This window comes from Schistocerca cancellata, chromosome 2, assembly GCF_023864275.1.
Source record: "Schistocerca cancellata isolate TAMUIC-IGC-003103 chromosome 2, iqSchCanc2.1, whole genome shotgun sequence".
NCBI lineage: Eukaryota > Metazoa > Arthropoda > Insecta > Orthoptera > Acrididae > Schistocerca > Schistocerca cancellata.
The window spans coordinates 253,724,989-253,752,601 of NC_064627.1; the positions used below are offsets into that span (position 1 = coordinate 253,724,989).

Genomic DNA, 27,613 nt, shown 5'->3' on the forward strand with positions numbered 1-27,613 from the left:
GGTTACACTGTGCACATCTAACAGGCATTAATCAGTCAGGACTTCCAGTATCTCTAAAACTAGACAAATCCACTGGTTCTCTACATGCAATAAAATCTACTTCACAGAATACACCACTGTCAAACTTCTTCTCCATGACCAAAATGAAATAAATTTCTTTCTTGGCTCTCTGTACCATAGGCTGTAGGTTCAGACATTGATCTAAGAAGAACGTCAATGTTCTGACACTTGGATTTTCATCCACAGAGAGTGAAAGGAGACATCAGGATGACAGTAGATTTGTTCAATTAATTTATTTATTCTGGCCCTCAGCCATAGTACATCAGGAACAGCTTAGTGGAGGCGTCGAGTTGCCTCTCATGTGAAACAATAGACATCCAGCATGCTGACAGTACAAAGAGGGGGGCCAAGTGGGGCATCACTCAAATATCACTGCTAGTGAAATCTGCAGCTGTAATCATGATCACAGTGTGGTGGCACAGCTGACGATGCCCATAAACTTCTTCTGTTGAGCAGGTGGCTCCCTTGTGACTTAGGGCAGATTGCCCTGTCTGGTGGTTGAACAGTGGACCCTATACTGTGTTCTGGGATGTCACTCCGGGTGTCATACATTCTTGGCATTGGCTGTGATATTGAGATGAGAATATCTTAGTATACGAATGGCTGAGTACTTATATGCTCCAAAATATGTTTGTTTATGACTTAAGTCACATAGTCTAAACACCTCCATGGTGACAAGTGAGGAAAGAATTCTCTCCTTCTGCTAGCATATTGCAGTGTTGGCTGTTTCTATCCCATGCCCAGCTGGCTCTGCTTCTGCCAGTCGGCCATATTTTGCTTTGCAGTGCGTGACACTCTCACCCACCTGCAGCTGGCTCTGTTGCATTTCACTTCTGCTCTAGCACATTTTTTGATTGAATACAGTCAATACACTACATTATGTTGAGGTCTCCATCTATTATTACAATATCATGAAATGTACATGAAATATTCTCCAAGTTTCCCCTCAAATGTTCTACCACTACTTCTCCTGAGGCAGGTGTCTGTAAAAGTATCCAATAACCAAGTCTGTAAAAGTATCCGATAACCATGTCGGATCAATTTTTAACACTTGTTTTCATCCAAATTAGTTTGCATTCTGAAACTGTACTAATCTCACTAGATATTATTGCATTTCTTCAGTTATACAAAGAGAATAATTTTGTATATCTCCTGCACAGATGTCTTCTGCAATAACCATTAACTCTTCCTTTGTTCGGTTAATTTTTAAAAACCAGTGGCCATTAATTTCATAATAATATACATCCTGATACTGACTGCATACTGTAATAGCCTTAAAAACATGAAACTACTGACATATTATTTTTCTGTGGTTGCACTTAACCCATAAAGCAAAGGATGTAACTGTACTCTTCTCATTGACTATAACAGCACAAAAACAGTGTGAACCAATGATGGAATGAATGGCAACACTGTAAGAGACAGGCATAGACAGATAGGTAGATATGCTGGTAGATAGATAGATATACTATTGTTCCATAAACTCATACTGAGGAGATACTTGGGGATATGGAGCTCAACACAAAAACAAAAAATAAATGTTTATAAAAAAATAATCTAATATTCCTTCCATGGATCCTAAGTGACACATAATTTGTGGAAGGGGAATAAATAAAAAGTCTGAAACATATTTTTGTTTAAAAGTTCACACCAAAATTTTCACAAACTCATCAATGTATATAGGGGGTACTCTAAAACCCTTAGAACAATTTCACTATTTACACAGACTATATTATTGCAGTGTAGATGTGTAGAAGTCGAATTTCATACAAGACTCATGTCACTGATATTATTAACATATGTATCAACAGGTTGTACAAAAATACACTGAGGTAACAAAAATCATTAGATACTTCCTAATATCACATCGGACCTCTTTTTTTCTGGCATAATGCAGCATCTTGACATGCCATGGACTCAATAAGTCTTTGGAAGTCCCCTGCACAAATATTGAGCCACACTGCCTCTATAACCATCCATAACAGCAAAAGTGTTGCCAGTGCAGGATTTTATGCATGAACTGACCTCTCAATTATGTCTCATAAAAACTGATGAGATTAACGTCGGGCGATCTGGGTGGCCAAATCATTCACTCAAATAATCCAGAATGTTATTCACACCAGTCATGAACAACTGTGGCCCAGTAACAGGGTGCATTGTAATCCATAAATATTCCATCATTGCTTGGGAACATGAACTCATGAATGGCTACAAATGATCTCCAAGTAGCCGAACATAACTATTTCCGATCAATGATTTGTTCATTCCATGTAAACACGACCCATACCTTTATGGAGGCACCACAATCAGCCTGCAAAGTGCTTTTTTGACAACGTGGGTTCAGGCTTCATGGGGTCTGCACCACACCCAAACCCTACTATCAGCCATTACTAACTGAAATCAAGACTCATCTGACCAGGCCAGTCGTCTAGGGTCCAACCAATATGGTCACTACGGATGATGTCATGCCATTAGCAAAGGCACTCGCATAGGTCATCTGCTGCCATGGCCATTAACAAAACATTTTGCAGCACTGTCCTAACAGATATGTTCATTGTACATCCCACATTGATTTCCGCCATTATTTCACACAGTGTTGCTTGTCTGTTAGCACTGACAACTCTATGCGAACAGCATTTAAGCAGCAGTTAGACAGATTTGATCTATTTTGCAGAAGTTTCTGTAGTATCATGTTATTCCAATTTTCTTAAAATGATATTACTATTTACCCATTCAAACACATTTAACAGATCATAGAATGTACTGGTAGCCTGTAATTTACTGTAAAATGAATTAATTACATTATCACTGTATGTGTAAATAGTCTTCTCAATGAAAACCCTTTAAAAACCCATATCCTGAATCTCCTAACATATTATTTTTAGTCAGATGTTTAAGAAGGTGCTTGTAGAGAGTCTTTGCTAAAATTGTCATGGATGATGGCAAAAGTGAAATGTTACAACCTTTTATGCCAGGAACTTAATAATTAATTCACTGTGATGCAATGATGTCTCATCGTTACATGCTTAATTTTCTTCTTAGTAAGCATCTGGTAGTACACACAAGTGAAAGGTCAAAAATAAAAAAAAATAAAAAAAAATCCTATGTGTTTGTCAACAGGATGGAAAAGGCTGAACTTTGAGATCAATATGTGATAAATCATTTAATAATAACTCACATTTAAATTTATTCCATTTGAATCCATCTTCAGTGCCTCTTCCTTAAAAAGAAATTGCGCAGCCAGTAAAAGATCTCATTTCACTGAGTAGTGAAGCCATAGATTCACAATGAGATGGTTATGTTTTTCCAGCTTTTCATTATACAATGATAGTGACTTCAGATTATCTAAATAAACTTAATCTTACATTGCCACTAAAATCCGGGTACATGGGTGATTTTTAAATGTGGAGTAGAGCTGTCAGTAATTAAAACTGCAGTGCTGATCGTTGTCAGAAGTGCTATGCAGACAGTATCATTTGAGGAAACACAGAAATTTGTTCTATTAAGAGAATCACAATCCACTATTTAACTTTATAGATTTCCCTACTAAGTTATTTTATTTCTTTTTTTCCACCAGAGCACATATTTCACTTTCATTGGGCATATTCTGAACACTGAGCAAACTAATGATCAAGACACGTATATTTACACATACACTATGTGATCAAAAGTATCCCGACACCTGGCTGAAAATGACTTACAAGTTCATGGCACCCTCCATCAGTAATGCTGGAATTCAATATGGTGTAGGCCCACCATTAGCCCTGATGACAGCTTCCAACCTCGCAGGTGCTAGAAGATTTCTTGGGGGATTGCAGCCCATTCTTCACAGAGTGTTGCACTGAGGACAGGTATCGATGTTGGTCAGTGAGGCATGGCACAAAGTCAGCATTCCAAAACTTCCCAAAAGTTTTCTATAGGATTCAGGTCAGGACTCTGTGTAGGCCAGTCCATTACAGGGATGTTATTGTCATGTAACCACTCTGCCACAGGCCGTGATTGACCATGTTGAAAGATGCAGTCACCATCCCTGAATTTCTCTTCAACAGTGGGAAGCAAGAAGGGGCTTAAAACACCAATGTAGGCCTGTACTGTGATAGTTTGCAAGCCCCATCCTTGAGAAACACGACCACATCATAACACCACCGCCTCTGAATTTTACTGTTGGCACTACACACCCTGGCAGATGATGTTCACCAGCCATTCACCATACCCACACCCTGCCATCAGATCGCCACATTGTGTACTATAATTTGTCACTCCACACAATGTTTAGTCACTGTTCAGTCATTCAATGTTTACCCTCTTTACACCAAGCGATGACTCTCTTTAACTGTCGGCAGACTCTGGCAATCAACAGACGAGATCGGCCTGTACGCTTTTGTGCTGTATGTTTCCCTTCATGTTTCTACTTCACTGTCACATCAGAAACAGTGGACCTAGGGATGCTTAGGAGTGTGGAAATCTCCCATACAGACGTATGACACAAGTGACCCCAATCACCTGACCTTGTTCGAAGTCTGTGAATTCTGCAGAGCACCCCATTCTGCTCTCTCATGATGTCTAATGACTACTGAGGTCACTGATATGGAGTACCTGGCAGTAGGTGGCAGCACAATGCACCTAATATGAAATATGTATGTTTTTGGGGGGTGTCTGGATACTTTTGATCACATAGTATGCACCATTTGGGTGATATAGGACTTGATCATGTTTACTAACTCAAGTAAAATTTACTCTATTTTCTGACTAGAACAAATTCAATTACCTATAAAGCTTACTTAATAATATTTGATACTCTACTACCTGTTTCCAGGTGCCAGGGACTTACAACAGCACCATCATCACTGGGTTGACACCATTTACGATGTACGAAATTAATGTGATTGCACGTAACATCCATGGACAGAGCTTACCATCATACACAATTAGAACTTTGACACTAACATCTGGCAAGCTTAAGCAGACCACTGTTGCAGAATCACCTCAGTTGCCTGACATCAAAAGCTGCTGTATCAAGAAGGGTGTTTCACATGCAACGTAAGTCCTGGATTCATGTCCTGTTGTACTGAAAATGAATGTACAGTATATGCTTCAGTGAGAATGAGCTATTTTCAGTCTTGGCATTAAGTTTACCACAAGTTAATTCTTGTCACAAGTAATTATTTTTTTTTCTGTTTTCACCTTAAGAGAAATAGAAATCAATTCTACTGTTGTGTTCATTGCACTGATTTTAATTTTAGTATTGATGTACAAAGTAAGCTCTGCCATACTGAATGGGCCTATTCCTGATGTCACTTAAGTACATACATACAGACATTCATTAACATATAATGCTCTACAAATCCCATCTCAGCTTATTGTGAAACCCTCATTTAAGTTATTTACATGTGCAGGAGATCACTCAGCTGTACAGTCATGCCCTAGTAAAATCATAGTAGATGAGTGTCATGTCACCATCCATCAATGAATCTTGATCTTGTACAGTGTTATGAAACGTTATTTGCTATATCTTCAGTGATACAAATTCTACACAGATCAAATTTTTCTGGTTCATTTTAGTCAAGGCTATTACCTGAGTCAGCTAGTATTCAATTTTCATTTAAAAAAGAAAGAAACTTAGACTGGTTATTCATTTCATATTATTTATGTATTTTCCTCTCCAGTTGCAATGCAATGCTTTTAATTTGCAACTGGATCAGAAAATCCCATTAATAATGCACTTTCAACCATTGTGGCCCTGCCTCACATCACATAAATGAATATAATGATTCTTCATTTTTTTCTGAACCAAAGGTTACCGGTATTCAGTATTCAGTTTATTCACCACTGACCACTTACAGGGGACTAGGTCTGAACATGAAATATACAATTAACAATAACTTTACAGTAAAGTTTTTACAGTTTAATTCCTTATCTTTTAGGAATATTCTTATATACTAATGTCAATGATTATTCCAAAATATTCTGTTATCTTATAAAATAGGTGTTTGAGTAAATAGCCCTGAGGCACTCCAGTCCAAACTTCCTTCAGCGAGGAGCATCTATTTTTAATTGATAAAAACTGCCTCCTGTTACTGAAGACTTTTAATTTTAAAACCTAAACATCAGGAATTCTGTATTGCAAAATATACTATATGTGACTTCCCATTTAGTAAAGTTTAAGATGCCTGAAATCCACATTGTAGGATGTAGGGTTTACAACCAGTAAGTATGTCAAAGCAAGACATATTTAATTACTAGACCTACACCACAGCTGAAAACAGTGGTTGGCAATGGTAATGAAGACAAATTTACATTGTATATCTTTAGAGATCAAGATTATTGATGAAAAGGAATCCTGTGTTTTCTTATGTGTATATGAAAAAAACATTGTCTGCTAGATATGACCATACTGAAATTGCAGTTCAACCTCTCTCAATGCAGTTAGTTGTTATCATTATTCTTTCCATTGTTTTCATTCAATTCAAGATGCTCCACTGTCATTTTGTCACCATATCAACATGATAGCTGAGGTCAGTCACATTCTGGAAGCATGCTTCAGGATAACTGCTTTGCTAACCTGTCTCTGAACATCATCTGGAAACAACTTTGTAATAAAGATATACAGGAAGATCATTCATTTATTGATTCATCAAGTTTTGTAGATTCCAGTAAGAAGGAGAATGTTCTGGCATGTGGATTGAGTCAAGGTGTTCAGTAACAAATGATAAGCAACTCACAGAAACTTAATGTATACAATAAACTGTCATTATAATGCTTAATACTATTTGTGCATACAGGACTGATTAGGATGATCATTCAGCTGTAAATTATGATAAAACATAGAGAATGTAACATTCTTGTTTTATAGTAAGTTATAAAAAGTAGAACCATTCACAAAGCTACAAAGACTCATTGTTTCCATTTGTTTTGTATATTTTTGTAAAAACGGAGATTGCATTCACCATTAAGAAGATATATATCTATGAAAGGAAATATTATCATTTGTTACAGGTGTGTTAATAAACTGTGTGACCCTACTTTGTCAGAAATTGCTGAGGTCACAGATTTAATGATATGTGCTCCATGGGCAACAGACACATTTCGATGTTTGACAAACGGGATTGACCATACAGCATGTTGTCGGGCCAGAGGCCTTCCTGTTCACTGTCAAGAACTTTGTTCAGGCAACATCACTCAACTGGACTTCAGCTACTTCAAGTAAGTTTTATGATCTTGAGTTTCATGCTGAAGGTGCATGGTATATCTTCAATACATTTCTCAGGATTATATAATTACATTATTGAACAACCCACTGATTTCATTGTATCATTAACTGAAATCTTTGCAACATCAGTATTTTTTTACTGATATATAGAGAACAGCATACATACTGTTATAATTAGTCACAGAAGCATAAACTGTGACATACTTTGAATAATTGTTACCAACAAAAAAAACTGTTCAATTTTGCAATTAAATTTGTATTTTAATAAATATAACATAATTACTGATTTTCAGCACACACTATCCAACATGTCTTCTGATTTTCAAATGAGTGTATGGAGAATTAATCTGCTTACCATTGCTCCAAAGATGGTATGCTTATTATGTGAAATGTACAATTCTTTTTGCAGAGAATGTAGATATGTATTGTTTCTGTGATAATGATAGAAACTTTTTGGAGTTTATCCCTTATGTTGAGAACACATCAGCCAAAATTGGAACAATCCTCTGGAAATACAATGGGATTCAAAAAGAAAGGACAGAGTTCAGTTCTTTATTACAATCTATAAAAGATAGAAACACATTGTGCATATCACTGGATGGAGAAAGGTTCAAAGTTTGGTACAAATGCACTGTTGTTAGTTTGTAACAACATGGTGACTACACCATAAGATAAATCATTTTATGTCTTGTAAATTGTGCAAAGTCAGTTGATTGTTCAAGCCTTACATGCATTCTGCCATTGAATCAGCAGGAACCCACCTCTGCAGTACGCAGATTCATGACTGGCATAAACAATTCTTGGAAGTTGGTTGCATATGCAAAGGAAAGAGTACCATTTTATCATGCATGTCTGATGAAAATATCAAGCATATCTGAGATGCATTCACATGGAGTCCTCAGAAGTCCACAAGATGGGTAGACCAGGAGCTTCAGCTTCCTCAAACAACAGTATGGCATGTTCTGAAATGATGCCTTCATATAAAGCCTTACAAATTGCAGTTACTGCAGCAATTGCATCCCAGCAACCATTACAGAAAATAAGAATTTTGCCTTTCAGTTCTCCAGGATATGGTGGAGGACACTTTTTCTGAACACTCATCTTCCCTGATGCATTGACGTGTCATCTATCAGAAAAGTAAACTGCCAGAATGTAAAAATTTGGGGACCACAAAATCCTGACAGTGTTGTCGAACATGAAAGAGACTCACTGAGATAAAATGTGTTTTGTGTCTTCTAAGTTAATACAAAATGTATGGACCTTTCTTTTTTTTGCAGAGGTAACTGTGACAGGAATGTCATACCTAGACATGCTGCAACATTGGTTGTTTCCTCATCTTCAGAAAGGTTCAAATAATTTCATTTCATGCATGATGGCACCCCACATTTTCTTGACACCATCCCACAAGGTTGGATTGCAAGAAGTGGACAACAAGATGTTGTTCATCGCTTTTGGTCTCCCAGGTCACCAGACCTCACACCTTACAATGTTTTTTCTACAGATCACAGATATTCTAAAATTTATTAACATAAAATTATGTTTTCAGAATGTGTAAACATCATAAGTATATGCTTAAATTAATACTGTTTAATAGACTATTGTGTTAAAAGTTTTGCTTAGTATAGATGTGATGGAGGTTCCTGTACTCTTGATGATGTTCAATAAATTATAAAGTAAGAGACAATTTAAATTGTTGAAATGAAAAAAAGGTTTTTAAAAGCTTTAAATCATCATCTGCTCAATATAATGAAGATCTTATCTGATTAAAACAATATGCTGGAACTGGACTAGAAGCTGGGGCCCTTGCTTTCACTCAATCAGTACGGCACTTGCCTTCAAAAAGCATACAGTTTTGGTAGCATGCCAGAAAGGTCCAAATCAGTGCACCCTCCACTACAGATTAAAAATTCATTCTTTTGAGAGTTACTCAGTAAATTTAAGTGATTTGAACACAGTATGTGTAGAAATCTCCATAATTCCAGTAACAAAGACTTTATGAGCTAAATTGCATTGCTTCTCAGAAAACACTGGGAAAGAAAGTAAGAAACAAATTGTGACCATAGCTGACTTTTACTTAAACCTGTTAGTTGAAAGCAGTGAATCTACAAAATTTTGTGATTTAAATCAGTAATCTGGTTTATTTTTAAACATTGACTTGCACTGATAAATTTATTATAAATTAATGGAAATGCAAATAACTACTGCATATGACTGTGTATTTTTTATTACTTAACACTGTTTATTGAGCAGAGAAACTAAAATCTGAAGAAATCTGTATTAAAAATTTTCCAGCAAATGTAATACAGGTTATTTCTGAAATAAATTAAGTGTTGTAGGCTGTTGCTGTAGATCACTACAATTCAAGCATGAGAAACTATGGAAAGGTCTTAAACTATTTTTTAGGTGTCTTCAATGAATCTTTCTCTCTCAAAACTTAATGAAGGTAAGCAAACAGTCAACTTATATGGATTAAACTGGGAATAAAAATCTGTGGTGCTAGGGACAGACAGCTCCAAGATGACCTATAAAATCAAAGGAATACCACAATTTTGTTATGTATGTTGAATTTCATAAAGTTGCATTCAGAAAAGTTTACTGATAACTAAAAAACTGACAAACAACAGTAACATCTTACAATACAGGTTTAAGACAAAAGCACTGTGGTCTGTTCTTCACTCATATTTAGCAGCCAAAGTAAGAAAAAAACAAGAGATTTGAAATTATACTATAGCTAATCCTATTATAAAGTAGATATGATGTCCTACCAGGACAAGACAAATTTCATAAGCTTGAGAAACAACCTGAAAACATTTTTTTTTAAATTGAAAACAAAGCTTCATAGGTAAGTGGAGCACAGTTTATTGTCTTTAATAAACAAAAACTTGGTTTAAGGAGAGGAATACCCACATCTGATACCAAGGCACTTATGATATTATTTTACAACCACTGTCCATTATTAGCAACCAGGCCTTTGAGAAAGGGTGTTTTGCAAATGTACCAAATTACACAGAGATAAAACCATTATTCAGAAAGGCAGGAAAGATGGGGAATTCTTTAAAGTGTTTGAAAATTGGTTAAAATCTTATTTGCCTTCCAACAAGGAAAAGGCACACTAAGTGCCGTAAGTGAATTTACGCAAAATGCATGCTCCACAGTAGAAAAGGTAAAAAGGCCACAGTCACAGGCATATTCTGTGATCTGATAAAAGCATTAGATGCAGTAAATCACTCCTTTACTCCTTCACACATTTCTGGTGTGGGATCAGTGACAGTGCTTTACAGCTCATATTTAACACACAAGAAGCAAAAACCAACATTATATTAAATTCATGTAATTACCTCTCTGGCAGGAAATCAGGTTTCCCAAGGAGTCTGACAGGGTTTGATATAGGGTCCTATCTGCTCCTGTTCTGTATAAATGACCTACCACCTACTACTGCTGTCAATTCAGTCATATTTGAAAATAGTACATCACTTATAATTAAAAGTAAGATGCCCCCAAAAAATGCTCAAAGTGTCAAAAATACTACAGAAAGACTTGAATCCTTGTACTATCAAAATAAACTAAAATGGAATATCAATAAAATCCAGATGATACAATATGAAACTAAGCCATTACAACAGTCAAACAATCGAAAATCCAGGATAGAATGTAGCAATATTATGAGAAGGAAAGTTGCTCAGGATGGACTGTAACAATGTTATGAGAAGGAAAGTTACTCAGGATGGAATGTAACAATATTATGAGAAGGAAGCAAGTTCCTTCTCATAATATTGTTAAGCTATTACAACAGAGAGACATGAAAATAACATGTGATGATTTGGAGGTCACATAAGCAAACCATGTAAGGTTTTTAGCCCTAAATCTTGACAGAAATTTGAATTGGAAGGTACACATAGACTACTTAGTAAATAAACTATAAAGCTTAGCATTTGTTAGGTGAACTTCTAATGGTTTCCAAAATACAGTCTGCCAGTGTCACTTTAAGTCAGTCATACATTATGACATTATATTCTGGGAGAATTCAATAGATGTCATGAGGTTACTAGTGTTGTGCACAGATGTGTATATGAGTATTAGGCAGCTGTACTGCAGCATTATAAATAAAATAATGTAAACCTTTTGAATTCATCTAATAAAAATATTCCATTGTGAATCCTGACAGGCTCCCTGTGCAACAAATCAAATAATTTGAAAACTATATATAACGAGATGAATAAATCTCATTTCACAGAACTGAATTAAGAGTTTCTTCAGAAGTAACCACATTTTACTATGTTCAGCAGTCATTTTTTTTATCTAGGTTTGTTTCTTTATCTTTGAAGTGTAAACTACTTAGCCATTCATTTGTTATATTTTCATTATTTTTATTTTTCCCCTTTTCTGCTTATACCCATAGAAGAATTGTCAGTTTCAGAGTACCATTACATGTTTTATAGTGTGCTATAAAACACATATTATACAGGTGCAGACAGCTCTTACCTGTACTTAATGCTTGCAGGTTTTTGGTACTCAAACAAATGTGGTTTGTTGTTGTGACCAGAGTATATGGACACAAGTCACACTTTCACAAATTTGAAATAGATTTATTTTCTAAGAGACAACAGAATATTATCTGTTTGATATTTTCTTGTTCTGCAGGTGCCTGAAATACATGGGAGACTACACAAACTGCCTTCTTCAAGGGTATGGTGTACTTCCAAGTGCCCCACAGAGAGTATATATCTCCAACATTGCAACAGAGTATGCTATTATTCACTGGGATCCACCTAAGATTTTGGGCGAAACGGTTCTCTTTTACAATGTTAAGTACAGGAGGATGGCAGTATATGACAATGAATACCACACAGTGTCCAATGTGCATCCACCTTTCATTCTTGAAAATCTGCATAGTGATTCAGATTATGAAGTATTTGTTGAAGCAGCTAACGCACATGGTGTTGGGCAACCTTCCGCAAGAATTGTCTTTAGAACAGACAGTCAGGTAAGAATGACATATAATACTTCAAATGTGCTAAAAAAAGACTGCTGTTTGTGCATTTTTATTTTTTAAATACATTTCTGCATTTATTCTTATTGTGTCCAATTGTTATTGGTCAGGTTTCCAGCTGAGCCTATTTAATGTCCAAAATTTTCCTTGTAAGATATTCCTGATGTCCAGTTTCATGCACGATTCCATTTTCCTACTTAATATTTCAATGGATTCCAGTAACCATATTATTCCCCACACTGTTGGCTACAAAATCCTTTTTTTTTTTTTTCTCAATATAATCTTCGTTTAGTGCGATGGCCTTACACAACATTACTGGGAGGACCTGTATGCCTGCATTGTACTGCTGCACTGATTGAGATGAGAGCCAATGTTTTGCTGCATCAATTACTTCCCCATCATCCAAGTACTGCTTCCCAGGGAGTGCATCCTTCATTGGGTCAAACAGATGGAGGTCAAAAGGTGTGAGATTTGGGCTGTAGGAAGGATGAGGAAGAACTACCCAATGAAGTTTTGTGAGCTCCTCTTCAGTGTTCACACTTATGTGAAGCCTTGCATTTCATGAATAAAGAGAAGTTCATTTAAATTTTCTGTGCAATGAATATGCTAAAGTTGTTTCTTCAGATTCCTGAGGGTAGTACGATACAATTCAGAGTTGACCATTGCACCATGAGGGAGGACATCAAACAGAATAACGCCTCACGCAATGTATCATCGTGCTTTTGTTGACTACCAGATCTCCGTAGATATTCTAGAAGCACTTATGAAAACTTACGATGCTCTGGTTTTCTGCCAAAAACTCAATAACATCTCTCCACCTAGAATATACCTTGACTATAGACAGCATTTTGAAGACTACATAAACTGCTGCCACCTATTGGAACTTCATGAAAGTAAAGGGGATGTAGCAGGAATATTCTATGATGTCTCAAAAAAAAATTCCACATTTTTTTCAACCAAAACTGGCCAAAGGAGAAATGTGCTGCATTAGTTGCTGAAAGCCCTTGTATATCCAAGATAGTTGCTTGCAGTTCCTCACAGAGATGACTCTCTCACTTGTTAAAATACTGTGCACATAAAAGTGCTGTTGAATATTCCGTACACCTGGAAATTCACCTTTTGTCTATATTATGTCTGACAAATGGCAGTAGAGTCATGCATTTATTGTACTGCCCTTATTTTACAGATATCGGCACTTTGACATTAGAAGTGATGGTGGCTGGCCTTAAAAAAAATAAGGAAAAAAAAAAACAGAGAATTGGGAAAGATGAGAAAGATATTGAAGAACTTTATGCCTGAATACCTCTTACTTAACAAGGAGCAAAAATTGAATGTCATATCTTTTTAGTATGTAACTGTTCTCCAGACTTAATTTGAGATAGACAAGAATTGATATAATACAGACTTTTCTTGTGTATGAGTTTAATTAAAGAAGCTTAGTTACCATGTTGTACAATTCTGCAATGTCCACACTATATTTCCACAAAGCAGCTGCTTGAAAAGGTAGATGGGGAGATGAGTACAGCAAGTAGGATGGATGCTCATGTAGTCTTCAATCCACTTACATGTAATGAGCAGTCAGGAATGAGGGACCCACTGTAATATACATAAGTGCTGTCAAGAAATAATTAGAAGCAGTGTATGAAGAACCTCTTACTAGATAAGAAACTGAAAACTTCCACACAGTCACTTAACTATTGTGTTAACTTCTTTATGTGGCTTCGCCAGGTATCAGAGTGCATGACAACAGCTGAAAAAGAGCTGTAACTGCTTCCTTCAGAAGGATTTGATGACTGAAACAGTGAGGGTTGAAAACTTTACTGAGTTGCTGGCATATCATTTGTTAGTGAACTACTGTATAATATGAAAGCATAGTGAAAAGTTCTCAGTCTGGCACTTAAAGACTGTTTTTGTTCAGTTTGAAAAGGTATTTTTTAGGCCCAGTAACTTTTTAAGTCAAAGGCCATGTCCCAGTGCTCTTCCAATAAGAGGACTCTATCTCTGGGGTATAATACTGGAATGTAAGCAGTTTATCCATTTTCAGTTGTCATGACATCTCCACTGGACTTAAAGCATTTTCTGGCCACAGATTTCATAAAATTTGGTAATACACAGAAGTCAGAAGGTGCTAAATCAGATTTAAAAATACCATCCAAAATCCTACACTGCCCTGATGTTTCCTCTATGTTTGCAGCAATGGACTTTCTCTGTGTGGAGCATCTTTTTGAAAAGTATAGCCACATTGGATTCAGTGCCCATTACTTAATTTTAAAAGTGAAGAAGTTTTTTTTTATAAACTTGGACCAATCTTGGATGAATTTCCATTAACAATAAATCATACGCCAGAATGGTATTCCAGGAAATAAAACATACACAATAGACTAGTTTAAAAAGCCGTGTAAACAAAACTGTTCTTCAGATCAACAATATAAGGAGAAGGATAGATTCCTATTCACCATAAAGATGACCTGTTGGGTTACAGAGAGGCACAGCAAAAAGACTCTTACGCATTATAGCTTTTGGCCAAAGCCTTCTTCAGCAAAGAAAACATTCACACAAGCAAGCACATCTCATGCACTCATGACCACTACCATCGGCACCTTCGACTGGAACACTTTCCTGCCGGTGGTACCAGTCGTGTGCATGAACTGTTCTTTCTTGTGTGCAGGGGTGGTGCCAAGAGGGGGGTGTGGCTATGGGGGCTGTATCCCCCCCCCCCCCCCCCCCCAATGGAGTATCATATTACACTGGATAAAATGACTTCAGAACCCTGCAAATATATTATTCCTACAGATTCAATCATTTTTTTCATAATTATGTAGCAATATAGGTTGCAATGTATTTCAAACACATTTTAACAAAAGAATAAGAGCAGCAAATAGCTTACTATCCAAACCAATAAATATTATTTAACTTAAAATTGGCATCTTATTATCTATTGATACACAGTTTTTACTCTGAACTCCAAAACAGTTCCCAAAAACTACTTTAAGCAACACCAAGTTTTACCAATTTGTTGGTGGAGGACCCCTACACTCCTTTTGTTAAGTGATATTCCATTTTCCCAACCCCTCCCCCCCCCCCCATTAGCCACCCCCTTGATCGACTTCTAGAATCGCCCCTGCTTTGTGTGTGTGTGTGTGTGTGTGTGTGTGTGTGTGTGTGTGTGTGTGTGTGTGTGTGTGTGTTTTCTTTCCAGAAGAAGGCTTTGGCTGAAAGCTATAATGTGTAACAGACTGTTCATTGTGCCTGTCTGCAACTCAATGAGTCATCTTTATGGAGACTAGCAATCTATAATTTTTCTAATGTTGTTGAGAATCTGACCTGGTGTTACTTTTCTTCAAATCATGTTGACTGCTTGCTTATTACACAACATGTACAAAAAACAAAATTTTATTGAAATCAATGTTTCCTTTGTACCAGGCTGATAACATTTCACCTCATCCTCATAAGATATCCAATAGCGTATATACTTCATAACACAGGCCTAGAAAAAAAAAAGAGACTGAACAGAGGATCTTCTTCTTCTTCTTCTTCTTCTTCGTCTTCGTACACTGGATGTTTGTTGTTTTCTGAGGAAGTGCTCAGCTGTCCTAGCTTTTCCAGCTTACCCAACATATCCTCAATGTCAGCATTCACTTTAGTGTTTGAATTCACTGTGGCATTATCCATTACAGCATGACTATCCAAATCAGTATGAAATTTCATACTGTATTCATTCCCTGAGTTATTACAGAGTGTAGTAAATCCCTTCATTGTAAGAGGATCAAGAATGTGGTTTAAATTGCGTATAGTGTGGGTTCTCCCAGTTCTTCTGCATGAGAACTAAGAAATGCTATTTTCCTGAAGTTTTTGATTCTTTTCCAACTAAGAAGCCAAATATAGTTATAAAGTAGTTAAGATTCCCAGCAAGGCTGCCACAATCTAACATCTTATGTGCTCTTTGAAACGTGTCTCCGTAATATATCATTGCCCAGTGCAGATGGTTACAGCTCAAGACAGATAAGTACAAATGAATGTGAGAAAATGATAAGACTCATTATTCTGGAATATTTAAATTAATTTTTTCCCATTAAGACATCCATTAACGTGATTTACTGCATTTGAAAAGAGAGTTTCTTTCCTGAAAATCTCACTGATTTCACTGAAATACACTCCTGGAAATGGAAAACAGAACACATTGACACCGGTGTGTCAGACCCACCATACTTGCTCCGGACACTGCGAGAGGGCTGTACAAGCAATGATCACATGCACGGCACAGCGGACACACCAGGAACCGCGGTGTTGGCCGTCGAATGGCGCTAGCTGCGCAGCATTTGTGCACCGCCGCCGTCAGTGTCAGCCAGTTTGCCGTGGCATTCGGAGCTCCATCGCAGTCTTTAACACTGGTAGCATGCCGCGACAGCGTGGACGTGAACTGTATGTGCAGTTGACGGACTTTGAGCGAGGGCGTATAGTGGGCATGCGGGAGGCCGGGTGGACGTACCGCCGAATTGCTCAACACGTGGGGCGTGAGGTCTCCACAGTACATCGATGTTGTCGCCAGTGGTCGGCGGAAGGTGCACGTGCCCGTCGACCTGGGACCGGACCGCAGCGACGCACGGATGCACGCCAAGACCGTAGGATCCTACGCAGTGCCGTAGGGGACCGCACCGCCACTTCCCAGCAAATTAGGGACGCTGTTGCTCCTGGGGTATCGGCGTGGACCATTCGCAACCGTCTCCATGAAGCTGGGCTACGGTCCCGCACACCGTTAGGCCGTCTTCCGCTCACGCCCCAACATCGTGCAGCCCGCCTCCAGTGGTGTCGCGACAGGCGTGAATGGAGGGACGAATGGAGACGTGTCGTCTTCAGCGATGAGAGTCGCTTCTGCCTTGGTGCCAATGATGGTCGTATGCGTGTTTGGCGCCGTGCAGGTGAGCGCCACAATCAGGACTGCATACGACCGAGGCACACAGGGCCAACACCCGGCATCATGGTGTGGGGAGCGATCTCCTACACTGGCCGTACACCACTGGTGATCGTCGAGGGGACACTGAATAGTGCACGGTACATCCAAACCGTCATCGAACCCATCATTCTACCATTCCTAGACCAGCAAGGGAACTTGCTGTTCCAACAGGACAATGCACGTCCGCATGTATCCCGTGCCACCCAACGTGCTCTAGAAGGTGTAAGTCAACTACCCTGGCCAGCAAGATCTCCGGATCTGTCCCCCATTGAGCATGTTTGGGACTGGATGAAGCGTCATCTCACGCGGTCTGCACGTCCAGCACGAACGCTGGTCCAACTGAGGCACCAGGTGGAAATGGCATGGCAAGCCGTTCCACAGGACTACATCCAGCATCTCTATGATCGTCTCCATGGGAGAATAGCAGCCTGCATTGCTGCGAAAGGTGGATATACACTGTACTAGTGCCGACATTGTGCATGCTCTGTTGCCTGTGTCTATGTGCCTGTGGTTCTGTCAGTGTGATCATGTGATGTATCTGACCCCAGGAATGTGTCAATAAAGTTTCCCCTTCCTGGGACAATGAATTCTCGGTGTTCTTATTTCAATTTCCAGGAGTGTACATTGAATCGGCCAATATTTATTCTTGGAACATTTAACTGAAATCATTAATGGTTTCAGACAGCAGAGTTTTATAATTTTTCCTTACTTTCATTTCCTTCCTTGTTTATCCTCATAATGGAGAGAAAACCAAATGAGAAGAATGGTGGCAAGCTGTCAATGAATAAGCTGTAGGGCCTACAACCTGTGAAAATTTCAATGAAATATGAAAAGGATTAATCTAGCAGTTCATTTCACATAGTTTATATAATAATCTATATAAATAATGTAGAATGTGATTGTTAATTATGACAGACAAGTCTATAGTTCATTTTACATATATTAATTAAATTTATTTTAGGTGATTGAAGATAAAATTGAGGCATCTACTTTCTACAATGTGACAGCCTGTTGCGTAGCAGCTAACTTGAGTGAGAGCTGTTTGCCACTCTGCTCATACGATGCCAGTATGTCAGATGTCAGAGCACTGGCAGGAGTGTGTGGATCAGAACTCCACAAACTGTTGCGTTGTGGTGCTGGTGGCCGCAATCATGGTACCTGCTGTATGCGTCGTGGCGTACCACCTGTTTGCCTTCCACTGTGTGCTGGAGTTGTTGCAGATTCTCTTATAATTACTGCCACTTCCTGTATACCATACATTGGGAACATTGTTCAGTGTTTTGAGGAAGGTTTGTAAAACATGTCAAATCACTATGCTTGTATGTAGTCATCTACTCTTTATGTGTGGTATTTTTGCATCAGACATCATAAAAATTCTTGTAGCTTAACTTCCTTTCCACAATATATCTGGAAAAGTGAAAAAAATACATGGTGCAAATACAGTCACTACATATTAAGGATATTGTGCTTGTGTAATGGTAAATTTATTTTGTGGCAAGGATTGATTATTTCTAGCAATCACAAGTGCTATGATTGTAGGAGGCAGTATGATATTGTAAACCTATTATTGTGTATAGCCTCATGAAGGTCCACTTCACTAAGTGAAGAAGCTCTGTAATAGATGCTGCAGCAATTGCGATAACACACATTGTAGGAGTAAATTTTCAAAACACTAAAGAATTTCAGAAACTTCTGATAATAGCAAATGATATCAGAAAGAGTCACAGTAAAGGTCTGAAATTCTCAGTAGTGAAATAAAGGCTTACAATACACTTGATTAAAAAGTATGTCAGTGATTACAAACATATAAAGTATGAGGCAACAGAATGCACAGAAATCATATGTATCAGGATCTCACTTTTGATATTAGTGTCATTACATACCCCATCTGCTATTTCTGTCAGAAACATGTTTTCTATTATATTTAGTACAGTCTGTGTATTTATTTCAATTTTGAAACAGCTAGAGACAATTTCTTCTATCAAATTATCCCACAATGAGCATCACACAAAAAATGATGAGCTCTCACATCGAGAGTGTAATAGGTGAGATAACAAAAAGAACTTTGAGCCCTACTGTTACAATAGGGAAGAAGTTCAACATTGAGTGCATTATTATTTTTGACAGATAAAATATTCAAGCTTCTACAAGGATGGTTTGAAAAGTTCTTGGAATGGAACAGGAAATAAATAAATAAATAAATAAATAAATAAATAAATAAAATAAATCACTGAACTTTTTTTTTATTTTTCAATGAGTCTCCTTGTAGATTAATGCACTTGGCCCAACGATGTTCCAGTGCCTTGATCCCATATTGAAAATGAGTTTCCACCAGGCCTGCAAAATAGTTGTCAACTCCAGCTATCAATTCTTCGTTTGATGTGAATCTTGTCCACCAAGAAAAATTTTCAGTTTTGGGAACAGACAGAAGTCTGATGGAGTCATATAAGGTGAATAAGGTGGGTGTGCCAACAATTCATACCTTAGTTTGTGTAATTTTGCCATGGTGACACCACATGTGTGCGGGCGCGCGTCAAGAGTCACAGCGCCCATCTCGCAGGTAATTTTTTCAATTCTAATTCTTCAGTTAAAATTTGATATAGCCTTTCAGATGACATCTGGCAAGTGTGGGCAATTCCATGCACTTTCAATCAGTGATCCTCCATGACCATTTTGTGCACTTTTGGAATTATTTCTGGAGTAGTGACACATCTTGGCCGACCATTGGGTGGATCATCATAAAGCTCTCCCAACCAAATTTAAATTCATTTGCCCTCTTGGAAACAGTTGAATATGAAGGAGCAGAGCCCCCAGTGTATTCTGGAAATCAGCATGAATATGCTTTGCTTTCATACCTTCTTTACAGAGTACTTAATCACTGCTCGAATCTCGATTTTTTCCATCTTTGCAATTGACTAGGTGGGAACAACAACAGAACCACATCACCACCACAGCTCTCTTCCAAGAGCACTGATGTGGCACATGTTTACAGGCAACAGTCCAGTGAATATCATGTGAACAACTCATTGCGCTAGTGCTGACCTCTCATGGTGATTCCAAGAACTTTCCAAACCCCCCCTTGTGGTATTGTCATTGTGAACTGCTCATTTCTTCATAAATTCACTCTTGTTATTAACTACAAACACTATTGGGGAGTAATTCTATTGGTACTTAACTGTAAATCCTTGAAAAGGTCTCATCAGATAAAAAGGACTCATCGGATAGTGGTTCCATCAACAAAATGACAAAAACTTCACAACTTCCACACTGAATCCTAAAAATGGTACATGCAAAGATACTTTCAAGATAAGGCACCAATGAGTAAATAAATTACGAGTTTTTCCCTTCCCTAATATTCTGTATGCTGAGCCAAAACTCATATCTGTACAGCTGTAATTTGTGTGTGGCACTCTGTCAGTTACAGAGCACTGAAATCAAATGACAGGGCTTCAGATTTGAGTCTGGTCTGGCAAATAGCTTCCAGTTGCCAGACTTCATAATGACTATGAATGTTCATGAATAGACACAATTTGTAGTTGAAATACTGGAAATGTTGCATTTTATATTTCTTATAGTCATTAGGTCTGCTTTTAGAATACATTTTATTGTCCCTTGAAAAAGTAATAAACTTAAGAAAATTTTTACTATGTTAGTATACACTCATGTGGTCTCACAGGCTATATTTAATATAGTAAGTTGCTACCTTGGCAGAAATGGGTGAGTGGTGAGGTGCCCATAACCAGGACCAAGCCCCCCCCTCCCCCCCCCCCCCAGCTCTCAGGGAAAGGAAAAAATAAAGTGCATTCTAGTGTTTCTCTTTCAGGAAAATGATTGAAAAGTTTATATTATGCAGGTATTTAACGGGGTCAGGAATGGACCTTTTTAATGACAACTTGCCAAAATATTAAAAATACTCCATGCTCCACAGATCTTGCACCCCCTCCCCCTGTACAAACTACCATATTGCTGCTGTTGGCAGGGGGAGGGGGAGGGGACTGATGCTTGCTCAGTTATTTTAAATACTGGGTAGTTATAATTAAACTTACCCTATTTAACACATTATGACACAGAAACTAATTACCATATGAGTACCAGACTTGGTAGCATTAAGGTCAAGGACATGGGGAAGAGAAATAATCAGACCCAATCCAATTGTAACAATTTTAATGTGCTACTATGGTACAACATACCACAACATACTGGTACCATTAATGCTACAAAAGAGGCTCGATATGGTGCCCATCAGTGTCCAGAAGAGTCTGAAAGTCCAAGATTTCACTCTGCATGGCAGAACGAAGCATGTCCATGGGTATGCTGGCTACTTCTGCACTTAAGATCAGCACATGTGTGAATGTTCGCCTAGTAAACCCTGTCCTTCAGGTAGCCCCACAACCAGAAATCACAGGGACTGAGACCAGGTGATCGTCCTGGCCAAGCATTTAGAAATGACTGGCTGATAATTCGGTCATTTCCAAATGTGTTTCAGAGAAGCAGGTGAACATCACCAGCAATGAAAACAGTTGAGTTCAATGTGCCTCTCTCAAGTAGGGTGGGTGACATGCTGGTGAAGCAAATCGCAGTAACGTTGGACAGTCACACTGCACATCCTTTGTTCAACGGGCCAATGATGAACATAGCCATGAAACCTCACCATATGGTGACATGTACACCAAGCAGAGGAACTTCATGCATAGTGATCGGAGGTGAAGATCCCCACACTTGGCAATTCTGTGTGTTCACCTCACCCATCAGAGAAAAATGAGCTTTGTCTTCGTCTACCCATAAGATGGCCCAGGGCCAGCCCTCATTGACTTCAATCCTTGCGAGAAAGTGGAGAGTGAAGTTGACATGTTGTTGTGCATCCTGTGATGCAAGCTGCTACACAATATGGACTTTGTATGGATACCATTTGAGAATGGTTAGAAACACGTTCTGTACAGTGGACCACAGGATGTTCAACTGTCATGACACAGCACATGCACTGCCTGATGATCGAGTATTGCCATGCAGTGTTGTCTGCCATAGCAACAGTGATTTCATTAACCACCTGTGGTGCAACCAGTCATCAGCCTCTTCCTGGAGTGACGCCTTTTCTATGTTGATTCAAACTTCTTCATCATGCTCCACACATCAGGCGGAGAAAGAGGACCCCTCCAGAATTCTTTCAGCCAGTGATATTCTCAAAGTGTAGCTGCAGCATTACTGTTGTTTTGATAATAGAGCTTCACCAATAATGCCCTGCTCCTTTTGTCCAAGCTCATGTTGACACATCAACAAGTGCACTGTGACTGGTCAAGTGTGTGAGACTATGAATCACAATGACTGATCACAGCACCTGGTGGCCATAGATGGAACTGGACAGTGGCACTGAGATACATGAGGATTGTGCACCCAATACTCTGGACATTAATACTGCCAATTTTGGTTTTCATATGGTAATTAGTTTCTATGTTATAATGTGTTAAATAGGGAAAGTTTATTTATAACCATCCAGTATCTAACAATGGAAAATCTGGTATGGAACAGTAACAATATTGGGAAAAGGACTGCTACTCACCATACAAAGGAGGTGCTGAGTTGCAGACAGGCACAACAAAAAGACTATTAAACATGTAAACCTTTGGACAGAAGACCTTCTTCTGAAAAAGACAACATGGATAAACACATTAACACACACGTAGCTCACACACACGATGACTGTTTCTGGCTGCAGACTGCAAGCAACTACGCATAATGGGAGAAGCAATCTGAGTGGTGGGGGTAAGAAGGAGGCTGGATTGGGGAAGGGGAGAGAGAGAGCACGGTATGGGTGGGGGGCAGTAAAGTGCTGTTTGTGGGAGCATAATGTAGGGACAAGTTGGAAAGAGGGCAGGGCAGGGCAGGGCAGGGCAGGGCAGCTAGGTGGAAGGGGAGAGGGAGAGGGGTAGTAGGAGAGGAAAAAAGTAGAAAGACTGTGGGTGTGCTTGTGGAATAGAAGGTTGTGTAGTGCTGGAGCTGGAGTAGACAAGGAGATAAGTGAGTAAGGACAAAGACTAGAGGAATGTTGGATAGAATGCAGGGAGAGATTGCAATTCATAAAAGCTGGGGTTGGTAGGGAGGATCCAGATGGCACAGGCTGTGAAGCAGGCATTAAGATTAAGAAGTTGCGATGGGTACCATGCTTGGTACCTGGGTGACTCAGCTGTTCCTTGGCCACAGTGTTTTTTCATTCATGTGGACAGACAGCTTATTGGTTGTCATGGCCATGTACAATGAACCACAGGGGTTGTGGCGTAGCTTGTAGATAACATGACTGGTTTCACAGGTAGTTCTGCCTTTGATGGGATAGGTGGTGCCTATGACTGGACTGGAGTATGTGGCACTAGGAGGATGTATGGGACAGATCTTGCATCCAGCTCTATCACAAGGATATGAGCCTTGATGCAAGGGTTTGGAAGCAGGGCTTGTGTAGGAATGGATGATGATATTGTGTGGGTTCTATGGGCAGTGGAATACCACTGTGGGAGGGATGGTGAGGATAGCAGGTAGGACATTCCTCATATCAGGACATGAGTGGTATTGAGTCACGAGGGGAATGCTCCTCTTTGGCTGGACAGTGGGACTTTGTGAGGTGGTGGGTGAGTGGAGACATAAGGCACAGGAGATCTGCTCCCACAAAGAGCACTTTGCCATCCCCCACCCATACCCTGCTCTCCCTCTTCCTCCCCACTCCAGCCTCCTCTTTACCACCCCTACTCAGATTGCTCCTGTCATGTGCAGTTGCTCACAGCTGGCCTCGGCAGCCAGAGATAGCGGTCATGTGTGTGTGAACTGCATTTCTGTGAATGTGTGCATGAATGTGTGTGTGTGTGTATGTTGTCTATTTCAGAAGAAGGCCTTCTGGCTGAAAGCTTATGTGTTTAATAGTCTTTTTGTTGTGCCTGTCTGTGAGTCAGCATCTCCACTATATGGTGAGTAGCACACTATCCTTGTCAAATATTGTCAATTTTAAATGACTGTTGTTTGTCTCATATTTGTTGAATATCTGAATCAATGCTCTTATGTTTATTAATGAATAACAATGTATGTGTCTTCATTTGCAGCAATAGAGGACTGTTGCACAGCTAACAGGGCTGAGTGGTCTCCTTTTCTCCTAAATTATTTACAAAACTCAAAACTGAAAAAAATCACAGAAACACTACATCATGGCCCTTTTATTTCAGGAACTGGACTGCTACCTGGCCCTATTAATGAACTACATGCAACTGTTGTCACTGATAACAGCATAAAATTGGAGTGGGAGCCTCCAAGTAACAGCACAGTTACAGGATATATTGTTCACTACCAGAAAGTGGACAACACCTCGATGCACGAAACAGTGCTAAAGCTTGACAATGTAAGACATTAATCCTGACATCTTCAATTAATTGTCTGTTAAAATATCTGTGTCCCACATTAAATTGTAATACCACGTGTGTTTCCACCTCCATGGTAAATACCTAGATGGAAAACAACAATCAGGAGAGTTGTCAGACATAAGGCAAAAAAAGAGAAGCCCACAGCTAAAAAACATAATTTGCATTTGCAGTTTATTGTTTTTGTTTTCAGAAATCCCACTTTTCTGCCATTTTGTAATAACAGCTGATTGAAAAACATAAAATAATTAATTAGGGTATGCTGCAACTATACTGCATTATTTAAAATCAAAATAATCGTGGACTTCAGTTAAGTAGCCATAGATGATCAGTTTCGCAGTGGCTGACAAGAAAGTTGTGGATTTCTCAACATTACACAAGAAAACTCTGATTCAAAGGCACATCTACAAAACAAAATGTATGACTTGTTATTGCTCACTCTTTAATGAATAATGGAGGAGCAGTACCTGATATCATTGCTATAAAATGTGGACTTCTGTCAGTAGTCATCAAAGGAAAAATATACCAAACAGAGCATAAATACTGAGTAAGACCTAATAAAATTCTGAAATTTTAATCAGGAGCAGTCCTGATATCATATGCTATGCACATGAAGGGTATTTTCTATGAGACTTATTTAATCAGGTGAACATCCACAACTGAGGAACACATTTATAGAATAACAATCCATTGCAGTTGCTAGTAAATTAAGGAAAAAATTACTAGCAACTGAAGTGGATTTTGATTCTATAAATATTCTATGAGACTTCATTAGAATCAAAGAAATATTTGCTTGCATGAGTTCTGGATGTCAGTCATTATGACTCCGTATGCAAGAACATAGTATGTAGGTATGATACTTGCAGTTTTCTGAAGCTCAGCTGAATAGATCTTGTAAGCGTACCAAAAAGCAAGGTACCAAATACCTGGAGAAGTTTGATGTCAGAATACCTATGACAGTGGATAACCACAAATGAAAATTTTTGAAACAGTTTAGTTAAATAAAACTGTGGGAAATACAAGTTGGAATAATATTAGTTAGAAATCAAATTAACACCAGTACTGGTTTGGATTTATCACTGCTAACAGAGTTGAACATTTGAATTGGATTTTGTATCTGTAGCATGGAAGTGATTAACTTCCAAAAACATTTTACATGAAGCAGCACCTACTCTGTCCCAGAATTCTGCAGAAAAAAATCTGCAACATTTTGCATCATCTTCTTTAGCTGTTACATCTTCCTTGGCATGCTGCATTGTTCTTCAGTGGATACTGGAGCAAGGAACAGATGCTGTTAATGAACAGAGGGTTCATATATTAATTAATTCTACATCTATTATCAGATAGTAAAAATATAATGTAATTTTATAGATAAAATAATCCAGTCAAAAAGCAGCAGCAGAACACATACTTAAAAATGGTAATATTCATGCAGGCTTTTGGAGCCAATGGCTTCTTCCTCCAACAAAAGAGGAAGGAAAAACACTGGAGAGGTTTTGGAAAAGGGGCAGATATCTGAAAAGTCACCCAGAACCATGGGTCAGGGGAGACTTACTGGACAGGGTGAAAAGGAAATACTGATTGTTGGGGACTGCACTCAATCCTGATACTGCTCATTTCCCCAAAGAACCACTATGTAGTACACCACTTGTGACCCAGTACTATCCTGGTCTGGAGTATATTAATCAACTACTTCAACAAGGCCATGACTTCCTAAAATCATCCCTGGAATGAGATCCATTGTGTCTGAGATTCTGCCCACCACATCTAGAACAGCTTCTCATTACCCTCAAATCTCCACAATGTCCTTCTCAGACACTGTGCTCTTTTTGCATCCATCTCCCTATCCTATGGTTCCTACACGTTTGATTGTCCCCGCTGCAAGACTTGCACTATGCAGCCTCCTACCACCATCTATCCCAACCCTGTAAGTGGCAAAATCAAAGGGAGAGCCACCTGTGGAATGATACACGTCATATGCCAGCTGTTATGGGAACACTGTTGGTTGGTTTACGTCAGCAAGACTACCACCAGATTATCAGTTAGAATGAGTGGGCATAGACAGAGGGGGTATACTGACAACACACAATACTGTGTTGCGGAGCATGCTCTATGACATGACAGTCATGACCTTGGTGCCTGTTTCACCACACGTGCCACCTGGATTCTTCCTTCAGACACTAGTTTCTCAGAACTTCATGGGTGGGAACTAGCATTACAACATGTCCTTGGTTCTCACCACCCACCTGACCTTAATTTACATTAATTTCTGAGTCTTGACATTTCTTCATGGTAATGACTACTTTCTTCACTCCATTTTAGTTTTATACATCTTCATTTTCTGACTTGTGTATTTTTCACCATCCCCCTCCCACCTCTTACATATAATTCACTAGCTTTTCACCCTTATTAACTTGTGTACAATGTTTCAGCATAATCTCTGTCTTGCATATTACCCTGCCTTCCACCTTTAAGCTCTCAGATTTTCAAATCTCATCCAATGCAGTCCTGAACAATCAGTCTTTCCTTCTCATCCCGTCCAGTGAGTCACCCTTGATCCGCAGATCTGGGAGACTTTTCTGAAGTCTACCCCCTTTTCCTAAACCTCTTCAGCTCCTTTCCTTCACTCCCCCTCCTTCCCCTAGTGTCAGAAGAAGGAGTTAGTTGCTTCAAAAGCTTGCATAAATATAACCTTCTTTTATGTGCATGTTCTGCCACCACTTAGTAGATTTTTTATCCATCCAGTTACATCAAATAGTAGAAATAATATACAGGGTGTTACAAAAAGGAATGGCCAAACTTTCAGGAAACATTCCTCACACACAAATAAAGAAAAGATGTTATGTGGTCATGTGTCTGGAAACGCTTAATTTCCATGTTAGAGCTCATTTTAGTTTCGTCAGTATGTACTGTACTTCCTCGATTCACCGCCAGTTGGCCCAATTAAAGGAAGGTAATGTTGACTTTGGTGCTTGTGTTGACATGCAACTCATTGCTCTAAAGTA

The 27,613-nt window shown here is 38.8% G+C and overlaps 1 protein-coding gene across 2 annotated transcripts in view; it reads left to right on the top strand.

Annotated features, from left to right (window-relative positions):
- LOC126161581 (Ig-like and fibronectin type-III domain-containing protein 1) overlaps positions 1-27,613 on the top strand; it is a 666,669-nt gene that overhangs the window by 572,796 nt on the left and 66,260 nt on the right. For both annotated transcript variants that reach the window (XM_049917526.1, XM_049917527.1), the window contains 5 exons: positions 4,877-5,100; positions 7,057-7,263; positions 11,912-12,254; positions 18,176-18,503; positions 24,417-24,589. In XM_049917526.1, coding sequence (XP_049773483.1) covers positions 4,877-5,100; positions 7,057-7,263; positions 11,912-12,254; positions 18,176-18,503; positions 24,417-24,589 — 1,275 coding nt within the window. The remainder of the gene's footprint in view (positions 1-4,876; positions 5,101-7,056; positions 7,264-11,911; positions 12,255-18,175; positions 18,504-24,416; positions 24,590-27,613) is intronic.